This window comes from Ictidomys tridecemlineatus, chromosome 4 (genome assembly GCF_052094955.1).
Source record: "Ictidomys tridecemlineatus isolate mIctTri1 chromosome 4, mIctTri1.hap1, whole genome shotgun sequence".
Lineage (NCBI taxonomy): Eukaryota > Metazoa > Chordata > Mammalia > Rodentia > Sciuridae > Ictidomys > Ictidomys tridecemlineatus.
Window position 1 is genome coordinate 146402921 of NC_135480.1, and position 23386 is coordinate 146426306.

The following is a 23386-nucleotide window of genomic DNA, read 5'->3' on the forward strand; positions in this document are numbered from 1 at the left end:
CTTGAGGAATGAAGACAGTCAATAAAGGGGGTTTGAGGTTCCAGCTCCAAAAGCTTGGCTACTATGCAAACAGAGTCAAGTTCTAAAACATAGGTCAATGCTTGGATAAAGCTCTTTTACATATAGAGATGGTCTTCTTCCTAACAAGACTATTAAACTTTGTTTGCTGTTAGGAAATTGCTATTATAGAATAAGTAGATCAATATTCTCACGTTGGAAATGTGAGAATTGTTATCACATAACATAAATTATTACATTTATCTTAATGACATCACAAATTTAAATACACTGGCAGTTATATTTTAAAAGAAAATGATCTTTAAATGCTAGAATAAAAATTGCCTGTGGTTTGTTCTTCTTTGTTTATTCTTGGCATTATTGGTACTGGAGATTAAACCCACAGGAGCTTAGCCACAGAGCCATATTCTCATTCCTTTTCATTTTTTGAGACATGGACTCGATAAGTTAATGAGGCCACTTCTGAACTTGTATACTCCTTCCTCAGTCTCTCATGTCACTGGAACTACAGGCGGTGCCACTGAGCCTGGTACCTGTGCTTTTATTGATACTACATGAAACATAAAATAATAAAATGCCAAATAAAATTATACTTTGAATTTAAGTATGAGATATCTAAAAGCACAGAAAATACTACATAAAATATAAAACAATAAAAAACCAAATAAGCATGGGCTGGCTTGTGGCTCAGTAGTGAAGTGCTCACCTAGCACGTGTGAGGCATTGGGTTCAATCCTCAGCACCACATAAAATAAATAAATAATTAAAGTTATGTCCATCTACAACTAGAAAACTATATCTTTTAAAAAGCCAAATAAACAAGTTGCAGTGGCACATGCCTATAATCCTAGCAACTGAGGAAGCTGAGGCCGGAGAATCACAAATTCAAGGCCAGCCTCAGCAAGCTAGCAAGACCCTGTCTCAAAATAAAAAACAAGAATTGGAGATGTAGCTCAGTGGTAAAGCACCCCTAGGTTCCATCCCTGCTACAAAAAAAAAAGGAAAGAAAGAAAAATAACAATTTGATTTTGATTTTAAGTATAAGGAATCTGAAAGCATAGAAAATTGTTATAATGTTGAAATTGATATTGCATTACATTCATAACAAAATGTACTACAAATATTACTGAAATTAGCATATATATTTAATGATTTTTTTTTGCAGGGTTACATTTATGTTTGGTTCAATTCTGACTCATTAAACATTGTACTGGTGCTTTCTTCTTATACTACGTCTTCCATCTACTTCTGAAAAGCATGAAAATCTAATATCCAGGATCACTTAGCATAGGTATTTCCTAATGGCAAAAAGAATTAAATATAGCCCTTTGAGAAAAGAAAAGGTAGTTAGTTATGGGATAAAATCATTTAATTAGAGCATAGTTTTAGTTATTGCACATCACTTTATTATTCAGTCTGGATAGTTATCCTGGAATAGAAATATTTAAAAGACTGCTACAAAATCTTCTAATGTCACATACATTTCTAATGCACACTGGATCACACAGAAATTTAGTAATTAGAGTTATACACAAATTAAAAATAGAGACCTTATTTAATGTATTTATTTTTTTCATGCTATCATTTAGTTTCTAACAATATAATATTTTTAATCAAGAGATTTAGATCTACATTGTGTTGTATATTCAAATGCCATTAATTATTATTTTATTATACACATTAGTTCATATCATAATAGTTTTCAACATAAACAATGTTTAAGGTGTTTTTTTGTTTTTGTTGTTGTTTGCTATAGACTTTAAAATTAGAAATGTGCTTCCTTCTATCTGGCCTCAGTAGGATAAAAAAAATTAGAGAATCTCCTCATTACTGAAGATAATAAATAAGAAAATATTAAACAGCTTTCAATGCTATTACAAATTATTAGTACACTAGCTTTTGTTTGTCTCTTCCTTTATAGTCTACTATAAACAACTTAAAACATGTCCTACTAACTGAGCAGCTAACTTTGAAAAAAACATACCAGAAGACAGTAGGCTCTTTTCCTTTATCAACTTACAAAATGATTTTAACTATTTACCCAAACCTACCCAAAGAAGTAAAAACAATGACAAACAAAAGATTAATTCCATTTTACATCTGAGAAGTATATCTCAAGTCAGTTTTCTTTCTGCATCCTGCAAACAAGAGCTTCTGTCCTTGTACTTGCTACTTTTTTATCACATTTCAAAACCAGGAGGCTGAAATTACTAAACAAAAGACTTAACCAGTAACTGAAAACAACCTTCCTAATTTAATGCTGAAACAATATGAAGATAATCACTTTTAAATATTTTGCCCTCAACATAAGCATTAATTTAAGTCTACATTGAATCTGTTCTTAACATAAGATTTAAAAATTTTCAAAGCAACACAGAATTCAAGAAGGGTTCAAGTTTATTTCAATAAACAAATATTTCAAATTTTATACCTTTAAGAACAGTAAAAAATAATAATTTTTATATCTATGTGATGAGTGCATGGCAGTTCATGATACTATTCTACTTTAATATGAGTTTTAAATATTTCAAAATGCAGAAAGTTTTAAGAATATGTACTTTATGGTATACAGTGTTTCAATATATATTGGTTTCCCAAACATAAACTGTTTTAGATATCAGATAAGCAGATATCCCAAATGAAAATATTTTGTTATTTTTTTTCATAGTAATTACAAGAACACCTGATACAACATATCAATTTAATGCTTTTCTATATATATCATCTAGAAAGTCAAACTTCATACCATAAATGACAAAGGTTCCAGAACCTTCCAGGTGTGTAATGGCACATGCCTGTAATCCCAGCAGTTTGGGAGGCTAAGGCAGGAGGTCTGTGAGTTCAAAGCCAGACTCAGCAACTTAGTAAGGTCCTAAAAAACTCCTTGAGACCCTCTCTCTAAATAAAATATTTTAAAAGGGTTGGGGATGTGGTTCGGTGTTGGATTTAATTCATGGTACCAAAAAAAAGGGCAGAGAACCTTATTGTAAATATTCACAACTAATTAAAAAGAAGAAAAAGTGTGGTACCATGCCCTTCAATAGATGAATGGATGGATAAAAAAAAAAAAAGTGGCATATATACCATGTAAACACAATGGAATATTACTCAGCAATAAAAGAGTATAAAATCATGGCATTTGCAGGTAAATGGATGGAGTCCGGGAAGATAATGTTAAGTGAAGTTAGCCAATCCCAAAAAACAACCAAATGATGAATGTTTTCTCTGATATAAGGAGGCTGATTCATAGTGGGGTAGAGAGGGGGAGCACTGGAGGAATAGATGCACTCTAGATAGGGCAGAGGGGTGGAAAGGGAATGGTAGAAACATGGGGTTAGAAATGATAGTGGAATGTGATGAACAATATTATCTAAAATACATGTATGAAGACATGAATTGGTGTGAATATACTTTGTATACAACCAGAGATATGAAAACCTGTGCTTTATGTGTAATAAGAATTGTAATGCATTACGCTGTCATATAAATTTTTAAAAATTAATTTAAAAAAGAAGAAAATGCTAAAAAAAACCAAGCATAATCTTTTCCTCCACTTCCACTATTTAAAATCGTAATACGGTTAAAAACTGATGGTTCTTCTGATGTGGTGGAGCACACCTGTAATCCCAGCTATTCAGGAAGCTAAGGTAGGAGGATCACAGGTTTGAAACCAGCCCCAGAACTTAGTGAGACCCTGAAACAAAATGAAAAGGTTGGGAATATAGCCCAGTGGTAAATGCCCCTGGGTTAAAGCCCCAGTACCAAAAAAAAAAAAAAAAACACCACCAACAAAAACAATTGCTAATTCAAATTATTTCCCCATTTAGAATGGTTTACCATCTAATCACCTTGTTTTTAATTTCCAAATTCTCTATTAATTTCAACCAACTCCATTTTCTTTTTTATTCTTGCAGATTCCCAAGGATACCATCTATCATTTCTGAAGTCTTCCACAATTTGAAATCTTAAAAAATATGTCCACATACCTGAGAATATGCAATTTTGCATCTAATACCCCATTGTCTATCTTTTCTTTCAAAATCCTCCTTTAGAACCAATGGGTATCTAAGCCATTTCAGTATTTCTAAATGTTGATAATATTAATGTAAAAAAGAATTGGTACTAAAAACACATTGATGTAAATCATTTAATTAATCAAATTTAAAGCTGTATTAAAACTAATATTAAACAAAAAAACTTATATAGTGATATATCCAGCTATTTCTTAGACCTTTGCTATAATATTTTTGAAACAAATTCTATAAATATTGTCAGTAATAGCTACATTATTATTAGATATGTTGAATATAGCAAACCAGGATTCACATGTGGGCCCTGATATGATCCTTCTTTTTCTTTACATTGTACTAGCAACTGTTCACATTCTAATGTTTTGAATTTCACAATCCCGCTCCCATTTACCTTCATTTTTACCTCAGTCTTTCAGATTAAGCTGGTGTTCTAGGTAATGTGCCATCTATTGGCATTATTTCTAAGGTTTGTAACCCAAAAGGTAAGCTGGAATTTCCAAAGATCACATAAAATACATATTTGGGAAATTCCACACAGCAATTGAAATAAACAAAAACATAATTTTATAGGCTTATGTCATGCAACAAAAATAATTACTTCTAATTTTATCCAGGGCAGCAGGCTGGAGGTGAGTAGAATATCAGGGTCGCTAATATGACCTTCTCTCACAAATTACTCTGATCTTTATCTCCAGTCCATGGTCACTTGCATTCCTCTCAAACTCAAATGTGCTCAGGCAATCCTAACCCAGTTAAAATATTAAAATACATCTCTTTCCAAGTTCAAAGATTTTTAAAAATCTCTCCTCACTTCAAAGCCTTATGGTTCTTATACCTTTGCTGAAATATAAATCCACATCTATTATATAGCTTTACCCATTCAATATTATTTAAAGGTTTTAAATTTCAAAACTCAGCAGACTTCTAAAAAATAAAGGAAGAGATCAAATGTTGATCCAGCAGCACAATATTTTATCCTACTATAATTTAAATTAATTACATTTTTTTGTCTTTAACTATAATTTAATTCAATTCAACATTCATGGCCTTTATGAACTAAAAATACCTCTAAAACTCATCAGGTAATGTGAGGCACTATTAAAAACTATTTCTAACATCACACAAAAGTAATTCAAAGAACTTAAACCATTCCCCTGATTTTCTTTGTCTCCAGAAAATAGCACTGAGGTAAATGTTAAATGTCCCAAATACTATTCCAAGATATATAATTCAAAAACCAGTAAGCAAAAAACAAAAAGGTACCGGTAAGTTCTACAGCACTAAGCCATATATCATTAAAATTACTTTCTAAAAGTGTACACACATAAACACTCATATATACAAACAGTTTTAAGCTAAATTCCATGTTATAAGTATACCATAAAAATGTAAAGCATTTTTAAACACCCTTTTTAGAAGCATTCAGTATAATCAAGTTGTAAAACAAAGAATCTAAGTTTATCTAGTCTCTGTGTATAAATTTTTCATGTTGGGTTCTCACGAGGCACAGTCAAATACATGTTACACATTTAAAGCTTTAGAAGTGATTTCCAGATTATTAGTTACTTATGTTTTTTTATTAATGACCCTTAAGCTGACACTTCATCAAAACTCCTCTCTTAGATCGTTATCAGATATAATCAGATGCCAATCAGTAAAAGCCTGTTGTTACAGATATACTCTTGGGTTATTTAAAATGTCAACACCAGTACCAGAAGAAAAACCTAGGTTTTATTTCAAAAATTATACCACAAAATCACCTATCTACAGCAAAATTTTAAGAGAAAGATTTAAGGAATCATTTAATGCATGAACTAGTTTTTCTCATTATTTCGTTATTTTATTCCTACCTATCTGAATCTGTGCATGACTAAATCACAATACAGCCTCCTTAAAAGAGAAAGATATTGTTTTATATACACTAATATCCTAATGAACAGACATTTACAGATATATTCAATGTGTAGAAGAAAAGGAACCACTAAGTAGAAATACACTCAAACTTTAGAAGTAATAATTTAATAATGTAATAAGTATTTTATTAAAGTAATAAAATGCCTACTCTCACAAAAAATATATGTTCTCAGTACAATAGTCTAGCAGAAAAGAGAAGAAATTTGGAAAAGATTGTGGATTTTCTGAATTACTTCACAATGCCTATCTGGAGTCCTAACCCCACCAAAACGTCACAATCCAGGAAAATGAACTGGGAAGAATATATAAGGCACTGGTATCAATAAGAAAAATAGGATATGATTTTTAAATATTATCTGCTTCTTCCCACTCTACTATAGCAACATCTCCCATTATTCCATAACTAAAGTATGGAAGAAAGAAACTTAACTCCCAAGTCAAGTAATATGCAACTCTAAGATGGTTTTGCAAATTAAGGTACACTAAATGACTGAAAATTAAGAGAACCAGATGCATTCTAAGGATGATGGTTATATTGAAATAAACATATGCTATTAAGCATACAAATCTGAATGTAGTTCAGAAACTTGAATGTTTTTACATTAACCAATTAAAAATAGCACTCAAAAATAATTTTTAAAAATTATAATAATGGGGCTGGGGTTGTAGCTCAGGGGTAGAGCACTTGCCTAGCACTAGTGAGGCACTGGGTTCAATTCTTAGCACCACATATAAATAAATAGATAGATAGATAAGATAGATAGATAAAATAAAGGTTCATTAACAACTAAAAAAATTTAACTTAATAATAATAGTAATTAGAGTTTCTTAATCTTTCATTCACTTCCCTATTAGGCTGGCAAAAGAATTGAGGTATAGTAGAATATGTGACTTTTCCTGAATTAAGCAAAAATGCTTCTGTTCTTAGCTAGTCCTGCTCTAAAAATCCTGACATCTATTTACCACATTAAAATTTTATGAAAATGCAGATGACTTAACCAAAAGACATAACAGTTTTTCTGATACCAAATCTGAATTAAAAGAATGGTTATCATGCTCACTTCCACAGCACATACACTAAAATTGGAATGGTACAGAGATTATCATGGCCCCAACACAAGAATAACATGCAAATTTGTGAAGCATTCCATTTATAAAAAAAAAAATTATCTAAGTACAAGCCATATTCAAAATAAAAGTAATAATTATTACTAGTGTAGAAATATAAGAGAAGACTAGTGGGGATGATGGCAATGCTTCCAGACCAGGGCTTCAAAGTAGTCCAAAGAGTATCTGAACTTGCCCAGACCTTGACAGGATTTGAGCTCATTTCAAACACCAGTTGAATAGTATTGGGGGGAGGGGAGGGGGGATGAAAAAGTCAAGGATTTTATAAATAGAGAAATGTAAAAAATGAAATCAACAGAAACCTAAATTACTTTCTAGTGCTTCTGGTCTGTCCGTAACTCTCTCTCATCTATCCACATTCTTGTGAAATTATGTCCAGTTTTAAATAACTCAGTGGTGAGCAACAGGCAGGAGCCCCAACTGTCAGACACTTGTCTGGCACACATACATAGTGAAGCTGGCTCCAGCAGGAACTCAAGCTGTGAGGCTCAGATAATTCCTACGTGGGTGAGCAAATCAGGGCACTTGGCCATCCTCTCTACTAGAACCAATGAAATGGTAGAACCTTCTGACACTTTGCCATAGGTATGGTCATTATCCTAGTGTCAGGTTTAGAGTTTTATTTCTTTGTTGTTGTTATTAGAAGCAGCAAGGGCAAGCAACATGCTAGCCTTTCAGAACATAGGTAAAGCAATCACCAATTCCTGGCTCTATGATATTGGCATGCTTCCTTTTCCCAGTGCCAATTTTGGCATGGAATCAGAAACTATTAGTGTTGGAAATAGCTTTGGAGATTACAAAGTCCTACTGTTTCATTTTACAGATGGAAAGGCTGAGACCTACAGAATTTCAGTGACTAGGCTAAGGTTTCACAATTAGGGGCAAACTGAGTACTTTTGTTGTCTCCTCTTTATACTTATTTTGCTGGTACTTTTGAAGTCCTTAATTTCTCACCTAGTCACTGTCTCTCATTTAATTTATCTGTCTCCTCTCACCAACTAATATACTTAATTTTTCTTACTCTCTTATCACTGATTCAGTTCCTATTATCCCATACCTATTTTTTCCTAAACAGGAAACATGAAGAACCTCTGGGACTCCTTGTCCAAGCAATATAAAATAAAGACAAGTTGTACTGACTGGGTATTTCTAAATGAGAAAGAATCCAGGAGTTAAAAAAGTCAGCAACAGACAGGCATATGTGACTGTGCAAATTAGAGACTGAACTAGAGATTAACCCTAAAATACTTAGCTAGAGGTAAGAACAAACTCATGATGAGGGAGAATTCTGAATCAAAACTACACTTAGGGGGCTGGGGTTGTGGCTCAAGCGGTAGCTCGCCTGGAATGCGTGCGGCCCGGGTTTGATCCTCAGCACCACATGCCAACAAAGATGTTGTGTCCGCCGAGAACTAAAAAATAAATATTAAAAAATTCTCTCTCTCTCTCTCTCTCTCTCTCTCCCCCCCTCTCTCACTCTTAAAAAAAAAACTACACTTAGGTACATCATTAGTGAAATAAGGTTATATATTTGTTAAAGAGAGTAGTCAGATGAATATTGTAAGAAAATAATAGATGACTGAAAATAATCTTCCCATGTAAAGCCCTATTTCCTAGACTTTTTTGAAAAGTTTCTTTAAAATGTGTCAAATTCACAAGCAGAGGAGATGGCTGAGTTGAGAGTAAGTCTCATTTATGTGATGGGGCTAATTATAAAAATAACATAAAGGGGGGTCATATAATTAATTAAACACAAGATGGGGGAAGAGAGGAGCAGGTAAAATGAAAGGCAAACAAAAAGTTGGTACAATATACAATACTTTGGGGGAAAAAATGACTATCAGACAAATTTTTCAGATGGAATGTGTTAATCATAATTTTTCTACTTTGACAAAGATTAAAACCATTTAAATCACTCTAAAATAAGAAAAACATTTCATTCTTAATCAAATTGCTCAAAAGAATAAAAATGTATCATATTACCAAACAGCAACTTTATATTTAGCTTCCAACTTCAAAACGTTAAACATTTCTAACATCCAAAGAAAGGAAGCCAGAGAAGACATTTCCCCTCTGTAATTTCATATATTATTCTGGATAATGTTCAAAGATTACTTTACAATCTAAGATAGGAGTTAGCAAATTAATTCCAAAATTCCTTATTGTTATAGGAAGACCAGAGCTGACTTCATACATTTCATACCCTCAGTAAATAACAATAATAAGCAATATGTTATAGACCTGCAGAATAATTCCTTGAACAACTCATCTTTATAAAATTGACCAGAATATCCTATTATATAGTAATGACTAGATTTAATATGAAGTTTATAAATAAGGCTCAAAATGAACTCAAACAAATTCACGTGAAACGTGAAGAGGAAAATCTAAATAGGATAATGAAATGGACAATGGGAAGTGTAAGACACAATGAAATGTTACATCATTAGTTCTTAATCTGAAATCCCTAGACCAGTAGAATTATGTAAATGTAGTAGAAGGAGCCCCACTATAATATGGCTGCAGAGTAAAACTAAAACATAATTTTGGACTAACATTCTTTTAATTCAATGTGGTAACAAGACTGATTACCAAATGGCAATCCAAACCTGTGACTGAAAGATATCTTCATGGTCTTGTTTTATTTTTAAAAGGAGAGAAAAAAGAATAATTACTTAATAACTTGGACTTGGACTAGTGGACAAAGTCTTTCAGAACTTCAGCCACATTAGAAAATAAATGGTCACCAAGGATCATGTTCAAATGATAACTAAGTAGCAAAAAGGTTACAATAGGTATCTAAACATTTCCTAATAAAAATAACCAACAGGTATTTCACAACAAAGACTAACTAACCTACATTACATAAATTATCTTTTAATTTTCACAAAAACCCTAAGATTTACCCTATCTTTCAAATGAGAAAACTGAGGCTAAGTGAAGGCAAATAACTTGTCCCAGGTCATACAGCTAATAAGATTATCTGAAATCTGACTCCAAGCCTGTGTTCTTAGCCTTTAATATACTCAAACCAATGCATTTTTGTATTGATACTCTAAATACAACGCAGTTTTATAACTGATCATTTTAATGATGTACATGCTGTACTTTGATATGAAACCCAAAACTTCAAATATAAAGATTTCTAAACAATACAATTTGTCATATACTTTTAAAAATCACGGTGTCATTGACTAACTAGTAAACTGTGGGACTATATTTTTTTTACAGAAAAAATGCCTAACCTTCTTTAGTTAAGACCAGTATTTAAAAATATTGTTACTCTCTAGTGACTTTTTATATTCTTTGACACATTCCACCACATAAATTGTTATACTTTATAAAGTTACTTTTTAAAATTATCACCATTAGCTGATTATAGTTTAATGTGGAATACATCCATGATCAAGAATTAAAAGTTCCTTTAATGAATCTTTACCTTTCAAAGTTTACTTGGGGAAGACACCACTGTGTCAGTATTCACCTTTCAGAGTATATTGTTGTGAAAAGAACTGATGTGCAAGAAGCAGCCCAAAATACCAGATTCAACAGCTCTAAAAAAAATCTCTCCAGATACAGAAAATTGTTCCTACTTTAGAAGTATAAGACACAGAATAGGCAGAGAATCTAAAACTTTGCTGATAATAAGCAGAATTAAAAAACCAAGCCAGATCTATATGTGTAATAAGAATTGTAATGCATCCCGCCGTCATGTATTTAAAAAATAAAATCAATACTTACAAAAAAAAAAAACCAAGCCAGACTACTCCAACAGCATAAAGCAGGAACTGATTTATATAGATATTTTTTTATATTATTATTGTTGATTATTAAGCATGATAACCACCATATTTGCCTTTACTTAGCCACCATAAACATTCATACTTTTCAGGTATATTTCTGAACAATATGCCATGAAAGCCTATCACTAATTATGCTATATAAAAGTGTTATAAGAACATGTAATATACTGATATGTGGCAGCAATATCAAATTCTAGAAAACCAAAACACCAGGTTATGTTTTTCTCAAGTTAAAATAAATTTTTGATATTCAAAAATCTGCATATATTTTAATTTATAAGGACTACTGATGACATTGACTACATCAAAGATTTCAACTTTAGTATGCTATATGTTGCAATAATACACACACTTCAATATAAAAGTGCCAATGAGACAGTACATTAAATTTTAAACTCCACAGAAATAAGACTATGTATTTGAATACACAGGTAATTAAAATTTTTTCTTTAAATAAAAGGGCTAATCATTTCACATTTTTAGTTATAATAATCTAATATTGATAACAGCACAGCACCCTCTGGTGCATCTGTTATAAGATGTGCAAAATTCCTACAAAAAAAAAGCGATGGAATCACAGAGTAAAAATAAACCTTAGAAATCAATAGGTTGATACTCTTTTATTTACTCCAGCATATATTTTTAAACTCTAATGCTTAAAACAATTTTCATTTTAAAAGAACTCTACAAATTTTATAGCAGCAACTAAAATAGGTCAGGAAAATTTTTGTTTTAAAATATGAAACTAACAAAAAAAATCTGTTTCTAAAACATATCGCTCAAATTAAAATAACATCATCCAAAAAAATTATTCTAAGTATGAAATGGTTAAAATTGACTTATCATGTTAACCAAATTTCACTTTAGTCAAATCCTTTTGCTTCAGATAAATTTGACCTTTGAATGTGTAAGGAGCTTCCACATTCTTTTTCTGGATTCAAAGAGAATTTGTCATTATTTGTAAAAATTGATAAATAGTTTATAAAAGCATCTACAAGTTCTACAGCTTGAAAATACAGGGATACTTAGACATGAGCTATGACCAATCTTCAGTAGTTCAAAGAGGACAGTACAAAAATTTTACTTAAAAAAAAAAAAAAACCTCTTCCTAGGAAAATAATTAACTCTAAAATATCTAAGCAAAGACAAAAGCAAAGGATGCCACCTGCTTTAGACAGCCCTTTTGTGAACCCCTGTGGAAGTCCCAACACAATGCAGTAAAAAAATGAAAGTGACACCTGTTTAAAGCAGCCATCTGTCTCTTAACACACTAGATTTAGTCAAATCTACTTATCTTGGATTTCCAAAATATGGGAACGCTATGCACCTGTGAACAACAAGGAATTTATAAGCCATTTTGTGGTAGCTACTAGAATATCCAAAGAGTTAAAGGCAAATGATTTACTTAAGCAAACTATTTTTATAAAGTAACTGAGAACAAAGGATATTTAGTCAGATGCTCAACATAAAAGAATAAACAACCAGCATATTCATCATTTAAAAAGTCTACTTATTTAGTATTTTCATTTCTTATATTCTCAGTGTAGGTATTAACAACAAAGTAACAATCCTATTAGACTGCTCAGATCAGGGGGGAAAAAATTAACTCTTACTACACACCTGACACCCATCCTTTAAAAATATACACAAACATACACATAATTTAAAATCTGAAAAGCAAAATTATGTACCACCTACAGTTTGAAAATACAGTGATACTTATTATTCCTGAGTTGGAAGTTTAGAGAAATGCATACATAATACCAACTTTCTCCAGAATAATGAAAAACATCACCCAAAAGTAACCTTATCATTCAAATAGTGCATGGCAACTATCTTAGGATTCATTCGGTTTTTTGTTATTTTTTAATGGTTAAAAAAATTACCATAAATTTGTTAAAGGTTAAAAAAATTATTTAAGGTTAAAGAATTTCAAGCTTTTAAACTATAAACCTTTTAATTGAGTACCTAAGTAGAGTACAAGACTATTTGAATACTGAAGAATAATACAGTATTTCAGAAATCAGGCACAACTACCTCTATATAATGAAAACGTTGTAAAACGATACAAACTTCTAGGAATACATTATTAGTTTACTACATACATGTAAATTTACTATGCCTATGTCCTATATGTTTTAATATAATTCATAGGAAAAACAATACAAAAAGACTGAAAAGCATTATAATATAAAATAAACGGTATTTAGCTACTCAAAGTTACTAGTGAATATAGTTTGAAAGCATGATTACTTTCACAGATTTCTGATAGTCTAAAAACTGAAAGCAATACCAACACATAACATACACTCTTCTAGGAAAAATATTACAGAAAGAATGAACTAAATGCTGAATATTTACCTCTGTATTTAATTTTAAATGTCATTTGTTTTGTTACTATTTATGATTATTATTTAACCAATCCATATGAATAATTTTCATTTACTTGAGCCCTAAGTATCTCTAACAGCAACTTTTATATCACATGCATGCTTTAAAATTGGTTAAGAAGTCAAATTCAATTTAAACTCTGCTTTCAAATCAGTTTGTGAACCTAAATTTAAATTTTAGAAAATCTAAAACACACAAGTAAAATGCCTCAAAATGTTTTTAGACACTGCAAATAAAAATACTAAATATAACATTGTAGAATATATATAATCTACTTGACTGAAACTTATGTAAATGGCATAAGATCTAAAACTATCCCAAGACAGCAAAACTCCTATTAACTTCAGAGACAGTTTATAGGACCCAGGAGCTTCACCATCCAAAAGTGTTCAGGCATTTGACACTCATCTGAACAGAAAAAAAAAATACAAGTTAGTCAGAGAAATTTTCATGGAATTTAGGTTGGGGAGGGGATGATTAGAAAGAGATGTGAGTGCTGAAGAAAACTTCCTTTCCAATAAAATATCATCTGCATTTAAAATAGGAATCACAAGAAAACGAAAAAGGAAGTTTTATTAAACCCCTAACTCCTATTTTAAAATATTAGCCTAAATAGCATTATAATTACCCAACCTGCTCATTGACAATCTCAATAATTAATGCTGTCATATTATTCACAGGCTGCTGTCAGTTAATCAATATATGTTTGCTGTTACAAAGAATACTGTTTAAATAAGTATTTTAAAATCTAAATTGAAATTACAATATGTGCAACTATAATAGTACATTATATCTGTTTTAGTATACATTTATTTACAATACTTTTGACTGATAATCAATTAAAAATTAGACTGAAAAATGAACAAAATTAAGAGATCTGTAAAACCAGGTTAGCTTTAATCAAGAACCCTACTACTTGAGGACTGAGAAGTACTCAAATCTGCAGAGAAAAACATTTTCTTGGGGAAAAAAAAAGAAGTTCCCTCTTCCTAGCAGGTTTAAGTTCACTGTCCAAAGAAAATTAAAAAGTAAATAAAAAATATATGTTAAGTACACACATGCCTAGATCTTAACAACCACAAAGAAAGTGAAATATACACACGTTTCAAGTTGAGAAGCTTCATGCATTCTTTATGAACAACTTGACTTCAATTTCAACTCTCAAAGGGAAATGATGAAAAAAAAAAAAAAAACCTCTTAAAGTACCATAACTGTCACAAATAACATTGTGAAGTGAGTTCTCAAAGCTTCCTTGTGTCCTTTCCCTGTTCATCACACACGAAGTCTCATAACCACAATGAAAATTGTTAACACTCCACTGTGGGGAGGGGAGGTTCATCAAAGTGAAATGGAACCTCACTACTACTCCCTCCCATCTCTACAAGAAGGATAAAGCACTGTCAATAACTACTAACCCAAGTACAACAGATACCCTGCATCCGGTTTAAATCACAAGCAAGCGCGCGGCACACACACAAACACACACACTCACACACACACACACACACACACCAAAAGAGACAGAGACAGACTTTAAAAAAAAAAAAAAAAAATCTCTTTCCCTGTGCAACAGAGAGCCCAGCGAAGAGGCCCCGGGTTTCAATGTATGTGCAAGGGGTTGGGGCGGGAGGGGGGGGGAGGGAAGAGTGCTGAATGGATATTAAGACTGTTTGCAGCACAAAGAAAATACAATTTTAAAAGAAAAAAGAAAACCATGAAGCTGATGATGGTCAAAGAAGAGCAGCTAATCATTTAGCACCAAGCAAAGAGGGGCAAAAATGAAGGGAATAGGCGGTGGGAAAAGTTCACGGATGTATGAGGATAAAAATAACAAAACCCATAACAAGGCCCCACAAGTGAACAACAACAACAACAAAACACCCCCTCTTGGGTCCCCCCACCCGGCCGCACATTGTTATCTATTTCGGTTTTCAAAGAAAAAGGAAACAAGCAGCTTTGAAAAAGAACGGGGGCAAAAAAAATCCCTTATCTCTTCACCTGACCCTCCTCCTCTCACCAGACCTAAGGGAAAGATCCAGCATCGGCATCGGAAAACTGTGGCTCCCTCTCCCGCTCGGCTCTCAGCCCCCCGCGCTCCCGCTCCATCCCTGAAGTGCGGCCGCCGAGGGCCGGGGAGGGCCAGCGGGCGGCGCGGCGCCCACACCCCCGACCCCGCCGCGGCGCGCAGGGTCCATTGTAAACAAGCCGGGGACAGAGCCCCTCGGCTGCCGCGCCGCAGCAGCAGCCGGGTGTCAGGAGTGAGACCCCGCACAGCCACGCTCCGCTCGCACACACGAACACACACACGCACGGACACACGCGTTCACACGCATCCACACGCTCCCACACACATGTAGAGACCGAAGAATATTCACCTTGGCTGTGGATTATTGTGGTGTTGTTGGTGGGTGATGGAGATGGTGGTGGTGGGGAGGAGGAGGAGGAAGAGGAGGAGGAGGAGGAGAGGAGTAGTTGTTGTTGATGGGTAACAGTCGCCAGGACTACGGTGACTATGGCGCTTGATTCACAAGGCAACGGTTGCTATAACTCACAAAAGAGAGAGAGAGGGAGAGAGAGAGGGAGCGAGAGGGAGAGGGAGACACTCGCTAGGGGAGGGGTGGGGGAGGGAAGAGGGGAGGAGGCGGGCCGGCGGAGTCGCCGGAAGGGGCGGGCTCACCACCCTGACTGACAAGGCTCCGAACCCGGGCGGGCGGAGGGATGGCCCAGAGCACGGGATTCTGATTTAGGGACTCCGAAGAAGTGCGCTTAGGCTTGGCCAGGCCTGCCGTCACTAAAAGTCCTCTCGGACGAACGCTACTACACGATTTGGTCAAGCCGAGGAGACTTTAGAGTTAGAATGCGAGGAATACTTTCTGTAAAGAAAGAATTGTCGGTCACCGCAGCCAGCTTTGTGCAGAGAAGCCCCAGAGCCATGAGAGGGTAATGGCTAAACCAGGGATGAGAATAGTAAGAGCGATCCCAGGCACTTTGTGAGGAGACGAGCTATGGCGGGGGAAGCATCCACTTTGAAGAACGGCCTTCGACCCCCCCCCACACACACAAACATCATTTCCGGGGCGGGCTCGGCGGAGGGCCCGGATGTGGCACTGCTTCGTACGTGAATCGCCAGCGGTGTTACTGGTAGTGTTTGCCTCCTGGCTTATCCCTTTACTAGATTCTTTGGGTCCCTCGTTGGACTGGAGGGTCCGAGCTGCCCTTTCCTTTCTGTTGTCTGCGCCCTATTCTACTCCCGCCTCCTGAGGCCACGACTCCGGGAAGCGCGGGCGGCGGGGTGTGAGCGAGCTGCCTTCGCCGCCATCTTAGAGAAGGCGAGCCTGGGGCGCGTGTGGGCAGCGGGCGGGCCTCCCGCGGACCCGCAGCGGTTTGGCGCGGAGAGGTAGTGAGGTCGGAGCGCGTCCGGCCCTCACTCCGGAGCGAAGAGGCGAAGTCGTCACTCCCAAGTGCTAATAAAGAACAAGAATTTGCCCTTCCCGGAGGATGAGAAAACCCCTGGCGAGCTCCCTCGACGAAAGGCGTGGAGGGGTGGGGTAACTTACACTTGCCTGAACTACTGTCCCGTTAATTTTTGTTTCTCTGTTATTTTCACCCCCCCCCCCAAGCAAAGTGTTCATCCCTCTTCAGAGTTGACCAAACTTGGAATTGAGCTCAATCTGTATTGTATTTCTTGCCTCGCCCTTAGCCTCTTTACTTGACAGCCTAAGGTAGTAGAGGTTCATGCCATTCCAGGCTGTATTGAAACAGACGAATGGCTTCCTTCTATGTTAAACGTTGTCAGCCCACAACCTGCTATTTGGAACATCCATTGATAATGCATGGTTCAAACATATTCGTCCAATTCTTGACACACTGGAATCCAGCAGGCACGTGTCCCCGGGCCCTGGCAATACCCAAAATCTCCAATGTTTGCAGCTAAGCAGCTTATCGAAGACAATAAATTAGAAGTAGAGCCTTAGGAAGTCAGTTCTCTTGGGGCTTAATTTTTGCACCTGCAAATAAGGGATTTGGGCCGGCATGAGTTCACCAGTGCTAAAATAATACCGAGCTCTTTTTTTTTTTTGGTGTCCTAGACCTTGCGTTAAGGTTTTGCATACATTATCTCATTTAATCCGGGCAACACTACTATTAAGTAGAAAAGATTCTCATTGTAGGAAAAATAAGCAGAGTTCTAGAAATAGTTTTACCTCTCTGGGTCATAAAATACAAGGATTTAGAAACCAACTATTGGGACAATAGATTTAAGAAAGTAATATTGTTAACCTTCCATAGTTTCATAAAAGTTGTATTTTTATGAGTTACCATGTAATAATAACTCATTGGACAGCATTGAGCTAAAGGTAAAAGATTTCATGACCCACTGTTACTTCATTGACGTGACCAGTAGCAGTTCAGCTCTTCAAATTTAGAATACTCATTTTATTACATTTACAGATAAAGTCCTCTAGTCCTACAATGGTGTTAGGGCTGCTTGCTCACACTACATGGCTCTGAATAGCTTTGCTTTTTTAGTTCTATTGTCTGTTACAGTTTTCTTGTCTCCTCACTGTCAGCTGTTGCTTCTTCCGGCTGTCAGTGAACATAGTTCTATTATCCTTCCCACCCTTTTAATTTACTGCTTTTAATCTTCAGGCAAGAAAATCACATAATGAAGCTTGTGCAAAACTGTCTCAAGAGTATAATTAGGTACTTTAAGGGACTGCCTTTTTAGCAAAATTGTGACCCTTGTTCTAGGACATTGTAATGTCAGTTTTAAGCTGCTTAAAGACTCCCAGTGCCCCCCCCCTGCCCCCAACTTGGTGGTTTAGTCTTTTTTTGAGTTAGGAATAGGTAACTTCCTTTAAGTGAATTCTTTAAAGTTAGAATTTAGGATATGTAGAATAGTACCCATTTTAAGATCATTAGTGGTGACTTCTAACCATAGTGAGGTTAATGTGAAATTTTCGATTTTACCACCTCATTGAATAAATTACCAAACTACCAATTCGAGCTATGGAATTGAAAGCCACACATTATGAATGTGTTTCCGATGTTGACTGGTGACGAGTCCTTGCTTCCCCAATGTTGAAGAATAACACCAGAGAAGCACGCTGAGGCAAGGTCAGAGTGGAAAATTAGAAGTTTATTAAAGGACAGCAGAAAAGACTTAGGGCGGAGAAAGAAGGGAACCCAAGAGGTAGAATCCCTTGAAGGGTGAATGTGTTCCCTTATTTATAGTTTTTGGTGATGGAATGTAGGTGGGAAGGTCCAAAGGGTTGGGACACAGGTGGGCCAAAGAAGTAATCTGGGCACTTTCCGTCAAGTTTGCTGTTAACATTTCTTTGGGATGGGCTATCTTCAAATCTGTTGGGGGCTGTTTCCTGGGCTTCATTAACATTCCAAGAGTTGCTCAACTTTTCTGGAAATTCATTCTCAACATGGCCTCCATTTTAGATTTCACTCGATATTAGACCCGATTTACCTAACTACACTGACTACCTAACTTTAAATCTGGCTTCATATGCATTCATTGTTATAATTAGTTATAAAAGAACCAAGAAATCCTTTTGCCAGTAGTCAGTTCCAGTAAGAGATTCTTTAGGGTTATTTTGAAAGCTGCATAGTTATTGTACATGAACTTCAAAAATACATTATTTGTTAAGTATCCCTCAGTGTTAGACCATTGTAACCGTTATTGCCTCCTGCAATGTAAAACATAGGGCTCAAGTAAAAATATACCTAACCAAAAGCATTTTATACTCCTTGACAAATTCAGTAAATTATCAGTGCAATAATTATTTGCTGAGTAACTAAAATGGAGCAGTTTGTAAAGTGTTCAAAGTTAATAAAACTCAGTTAATAGAAAACTGAACTTAAAATTAGCCTTTTGAATTTAGACTGAGATTGGAATGACTGGCAGAGACATAGATGAACACATTTTTAGCTGAAAATCCACTTGAAAGATGTGAAGCCCTGATTCTTTGTGTATGAATCATATACTTTATAAATTACTATAACATTCTTAAAGATAAATTTCCTTTTCATTATTACCTAGTAGGATGTTTCCTCCTATTGTTAATCTACTATATATTCAGGAATCAGTAAGTTATTTCAGTATTAATGCTTGAAACGGGAATGTATATATGAAAAAAAAATACTGATATCCCTTAGCTGTGCTTCCAAAATATGTATGAGGATTCAGAAAATTAATGTATTCTATGGCAATTTGTCATTGAATTTGTAGTGAATCCTTTAATAAAGCAGAGCTAACACCTGTTTTAAAATTTTTCATTTGATTATAATATTCTGTTTTCCTCAATTGAGTAAAACAGAGCTTTAGTTCTCATGAAATTAATGGTTTCTTTTCTAATCAGTATTAAGTGTTTATACAGACCACAAGGGAAATAGACTACTAGATTACTGATAGCCTTCATTGGATTTGAAACTCTGTGGATATTTGATAATTATCAATAACAGTGAGAGGGTAATAGAGACCAAAGTAATTCAAAACTACATAGAGACTGGGATTCAATCCCCAACAACAACAATAAAATATATATGATCTGTCACTTTATCTTTTGAGGACCCCCTACCACACTCATCCTCACCTAAAAAGTCTATTTTGTTCTTGAAAACAGTACAATTGTTTTTTGGTAAATTTATCTTTGTTATTGTCTTTTCTTCAAGTTATACAAACCAGGTGATAGCAGTTCTGAAGTACTTCTGTCTATTCTTACATATACTTTGGAATTAAGTTTTCATCCTAGTACAAAAATATAATAATAGAATCATACATTGACTACCTTTTAAAGACTAAAGTCTTTTAAATTATCTTTTGATATACACATACAGCTTTCTCCCTTTGATTAATTCAAAACATCAAATAAAACATGGCAGCACTAAGACCAGAAACAACCCAAATGTAAGATGATGGGGAAAACAATATTATAGTACATTTATACAATTTAGTACTATTGAACAATTAAAAAGAAAGGACTACTAATATAGACAAAAGATTCTCAGCAGAAGAAACCAGGCACAGAGGCATAATGCAGGTATCCATAAAGTCCAACACTGGAAAAACTAAATTATGTTTAGTGTTTCCCTATGATGGCAGGGGAATGGAGGTGGAAACTTATAGAGTGATGGAAATCTATGTATTCTCCAAGTTGGAAGCCAGTATCCACATGTTGCTCTTAAAAGCTTAGTGTAAATTAAAATGTACAGTTGGCAACAATGGCATATGCCTGTAATCCCAGCAATTTGGGAGACTGAGACAGGAGGATTGTGAGTTCAAAGCCAGGCTCAGCAATTTAGTGAGGCTCTGAGCAATGAAGCAAAACCCTGCCTCAGAGTAAAACATAAATGGGGCTGAGGATGTGGCTCAGTGGTTAAGTACCCCTGGATTCAATTTCTGGTACCAAAAAAATGAATTAATTAAAATGTACAACTGGAAGCATACTAACTAGGTTTTAAATGCTCAATAATAATGTGACTGTGGCTACTAAATAGAACAATGCAAATACAGAATATCATTTCTAAAGTTCTATCAGAAAGTACTGTTCAGGATCTTGTTTTTTGTAGTATTTATATAGGTACCTATATTTGTCAAAATTATAGTTAATGCACATTACATGTATGTTTATAATATCAATAATAGCTGTCCCTAAACCACAGAAATAGAATTAGTATTACTATGTTACCAACTTGATTAGGACCATTTTTTTCTTCAATGTTTTTGTTCACTGAGGAAAAGGATAAGTAGTAAAATCATCCTTGGCAATTTTTTAAAATATGTTAAGTGTGCCATATACTAGATAGTGTTGATTTTCTGCCCAAAGGTATTAGTTCTGGTACTTAATAATACTAAACACATATGGAAACAAGGAATTGCTTTTGAAGGTTTAAAGTGAAATCTAGATGGTTAGTGACAAATTTTTTCTATTTCTCTATTAGAATCTCAATTTAGTAGTGTTTAGAAGATTGTGTTGCTCTGACCAGAATGAGAAAGTTAAGATCTCTAAGTAACACATAAAACTCAAAGGGTTTTGGTGGTTAAAAAAAAAAAAAAGAAGAAGAAGAAGAAAATTTATAAATCAAGAATCTCAGTGATTTCAATTCCAAAATCCTAATTTACATGGATTTTAAGAGATGAATAACAAATGAATTAATTTAAAATACTAAACATGTTTTTGCAATACTTTTGTAAAAGTAGGAAATTTTTTTGTGGATTACTTAGTATAAAGTTAATAAACCAGGTACAGTGTTGCACACCTTTAATCTCAGTGGCTTTTGAGGCTGAGACAGGAGGATCATCTCCTCAAAACCAGTCTCAGCAATTTAGCGAGGCCTTAAGCAACTCAGTAAGACCTTGTCTCTAAATAAAACATAAGAAAGGTCTGAGGACATGCCCCACTGGTTAAGTGCCCCTGGGTTCAATTCCTTGTGCAAAAAAAAAAAGCATTTCTTAAGAACTTTGTAAACCTCAAATACAGATTATTTACAAGATCATGATATAACTCAGCAATTAACATCAATAATACATGCTGAAAATATTTTTTCCTCAATTGTTAATTATTTATTGACAGTGATTTTATTTGATCCAAAATAATAATTGCCAAATTATTCTTAAATTCATTCAGTCATTCTCTCCCCCCCCTCTCTTCTCTCTATTCACGTGCCCCAATGTAATATAGAGTCTGCAAAAAACATCTCCCAAGCTCGTCTTGGACATTATTACTATTTTAAGTATATTAATACTATATAAAGTCTTTAAATTGTTTTTGAATGGTTATGTCAATTGCTATATGACTGAATTATTTTTTATCCTTGGATTTTTTTACGATTGTAATATAGCCACTAATAAAATAAAAATATCCCTGATTCAAATAGCATGTATTTTTTTATGCCATTTATACTTTCAAAGACTGGGTTTAATACACGTTTTTTCCAAAAATTTATTTAGCTTACTAATATTTTTGATGTGAGGAAACACAAAACCACACCTTTTACAGTGGAATGTGTAAAACACTTGCCTCTGAACACTGTTTGAAATTTTTATCTACTACTTCCTTCCATAAAAATAATTAGGGCCATTTGTTAAGACCTCCACAGACAGGCTTAATACGAAAATGCACTTGTCTAGAACTTAGTTTTGGAGAACTTCAGCCCATGAAATATCAAACATGTTAAAATGTACTCAAGTACTGATTGAGGGATAAATAGCCCTGAAAGAACAGTGAGAAAACTGAATTTAATAGAATTTACTTTGTTTTTCCCTTTTTATTGAGGAGGGGATTAATTAACTAGAAAATATGGAGATCCACTGATAAAAATTTATGGTGAACTTTGGGTACAGTTTCACAAAGATCAAAAAAATAAATAAAAATGTATTTTATAAGATGATTACTTATGTACTCTTGAACTCAATACCCTTATTTGGCATTACAACCTTTACTTCATTATAAAATTGCACATTATGAAAAAATAAGTTACAGACAGTTTGGATTTGCTTTATAGGATTACCCTATTTGTAGCTTCAAATGTGTGACACAATAATTACAGACTTCTTGTTAAATGTGATATCATTCTTCACCCAGAAGAAATAACCCTGAATGAACACTAATTTATGTTGAAGATTGGTGAAAGACAAGAAATTTTGATGTGTATAATAAGAAAAAGATATATGAAACTGTACAACGAAGAATTTTTTCATAGGGTTAAACATACCTATTTTGAAAGTGAATATTTTCTAAATTCTTCCTGAAATCAAATTAAAAAGATTAAAAGAAAATTGCATTAAATACCCATGTCATTTTCTTATAAATCAGCACTGATTCAGTGACCCAAAAATGAAATTCAAAGCACTGTGTTTCCAGAAAAGCCAGAAACTGTAACAGCTTCTAAAGAACTAGCTACAGAGGTGACAAAACTGAATGATGCATAAATAAGTGGATCAAAACGGAGCTTAATCTAAGTGGGAGTTTTCACTGCTGAAAACAAACTAAGGAAGCATCCAATAAAAGAATCATTTTTATAAAATATTTTTAACTTAACTTAGACCTACAGTCAAAACACAACAACTTGTTAACATCTCTTAAAAACACC

The 23386-nt window shown here is 34.3% G+C and overlaps 1 protein-coding gene and 1 non-coding gene across 13 annotated transcripts in view; one reads left to right on the forward strand and one right to left on the reverse strand.

Annotated features, from left to right (window-relative positions):
* Positions 1 to 16106, reverse strand: part of Rfx3 (regulatory factor X3) — a 300010-nt gene extending 283904 nt beyond the window's left edge. For 3 of the 12 annotated variants that reach the window (XR_013438109.1, XM_078047592.1, XM_078047594.1), the window contains exon 1: positions 14388 to 14827. Coding sequence is in view for 4 of the 12 variants with exons in the window: in XM_078047592.1 (XP_077903718.1) it covers positions 14388 to 14409 (22 nt within the window). In the remaining 8 variants the exon portion in view is untranslated. Of the gene's footprint in view, positions 1 to 14387; positions 14834 to 15283; positions 15634 to 15660 lie in introns of those variants that run through there. The other 9 variants (XM_040285704.2, XM_078047591.1, XM_078047590.1 and 6 more) reach the window with 7 other exon arrangements.
* Positions 7017 to 7120, forward strand: LOC120890116 (U6 spliceosomal RNA). The gene has a single exon (XR_005734367.1). It is a non-coding gene; the product is annotated as a U6 spliceosomal RNA (small nuclear RNA).
* Positions 16107 to 23386: the final 7280 nt, after the last annotated feature.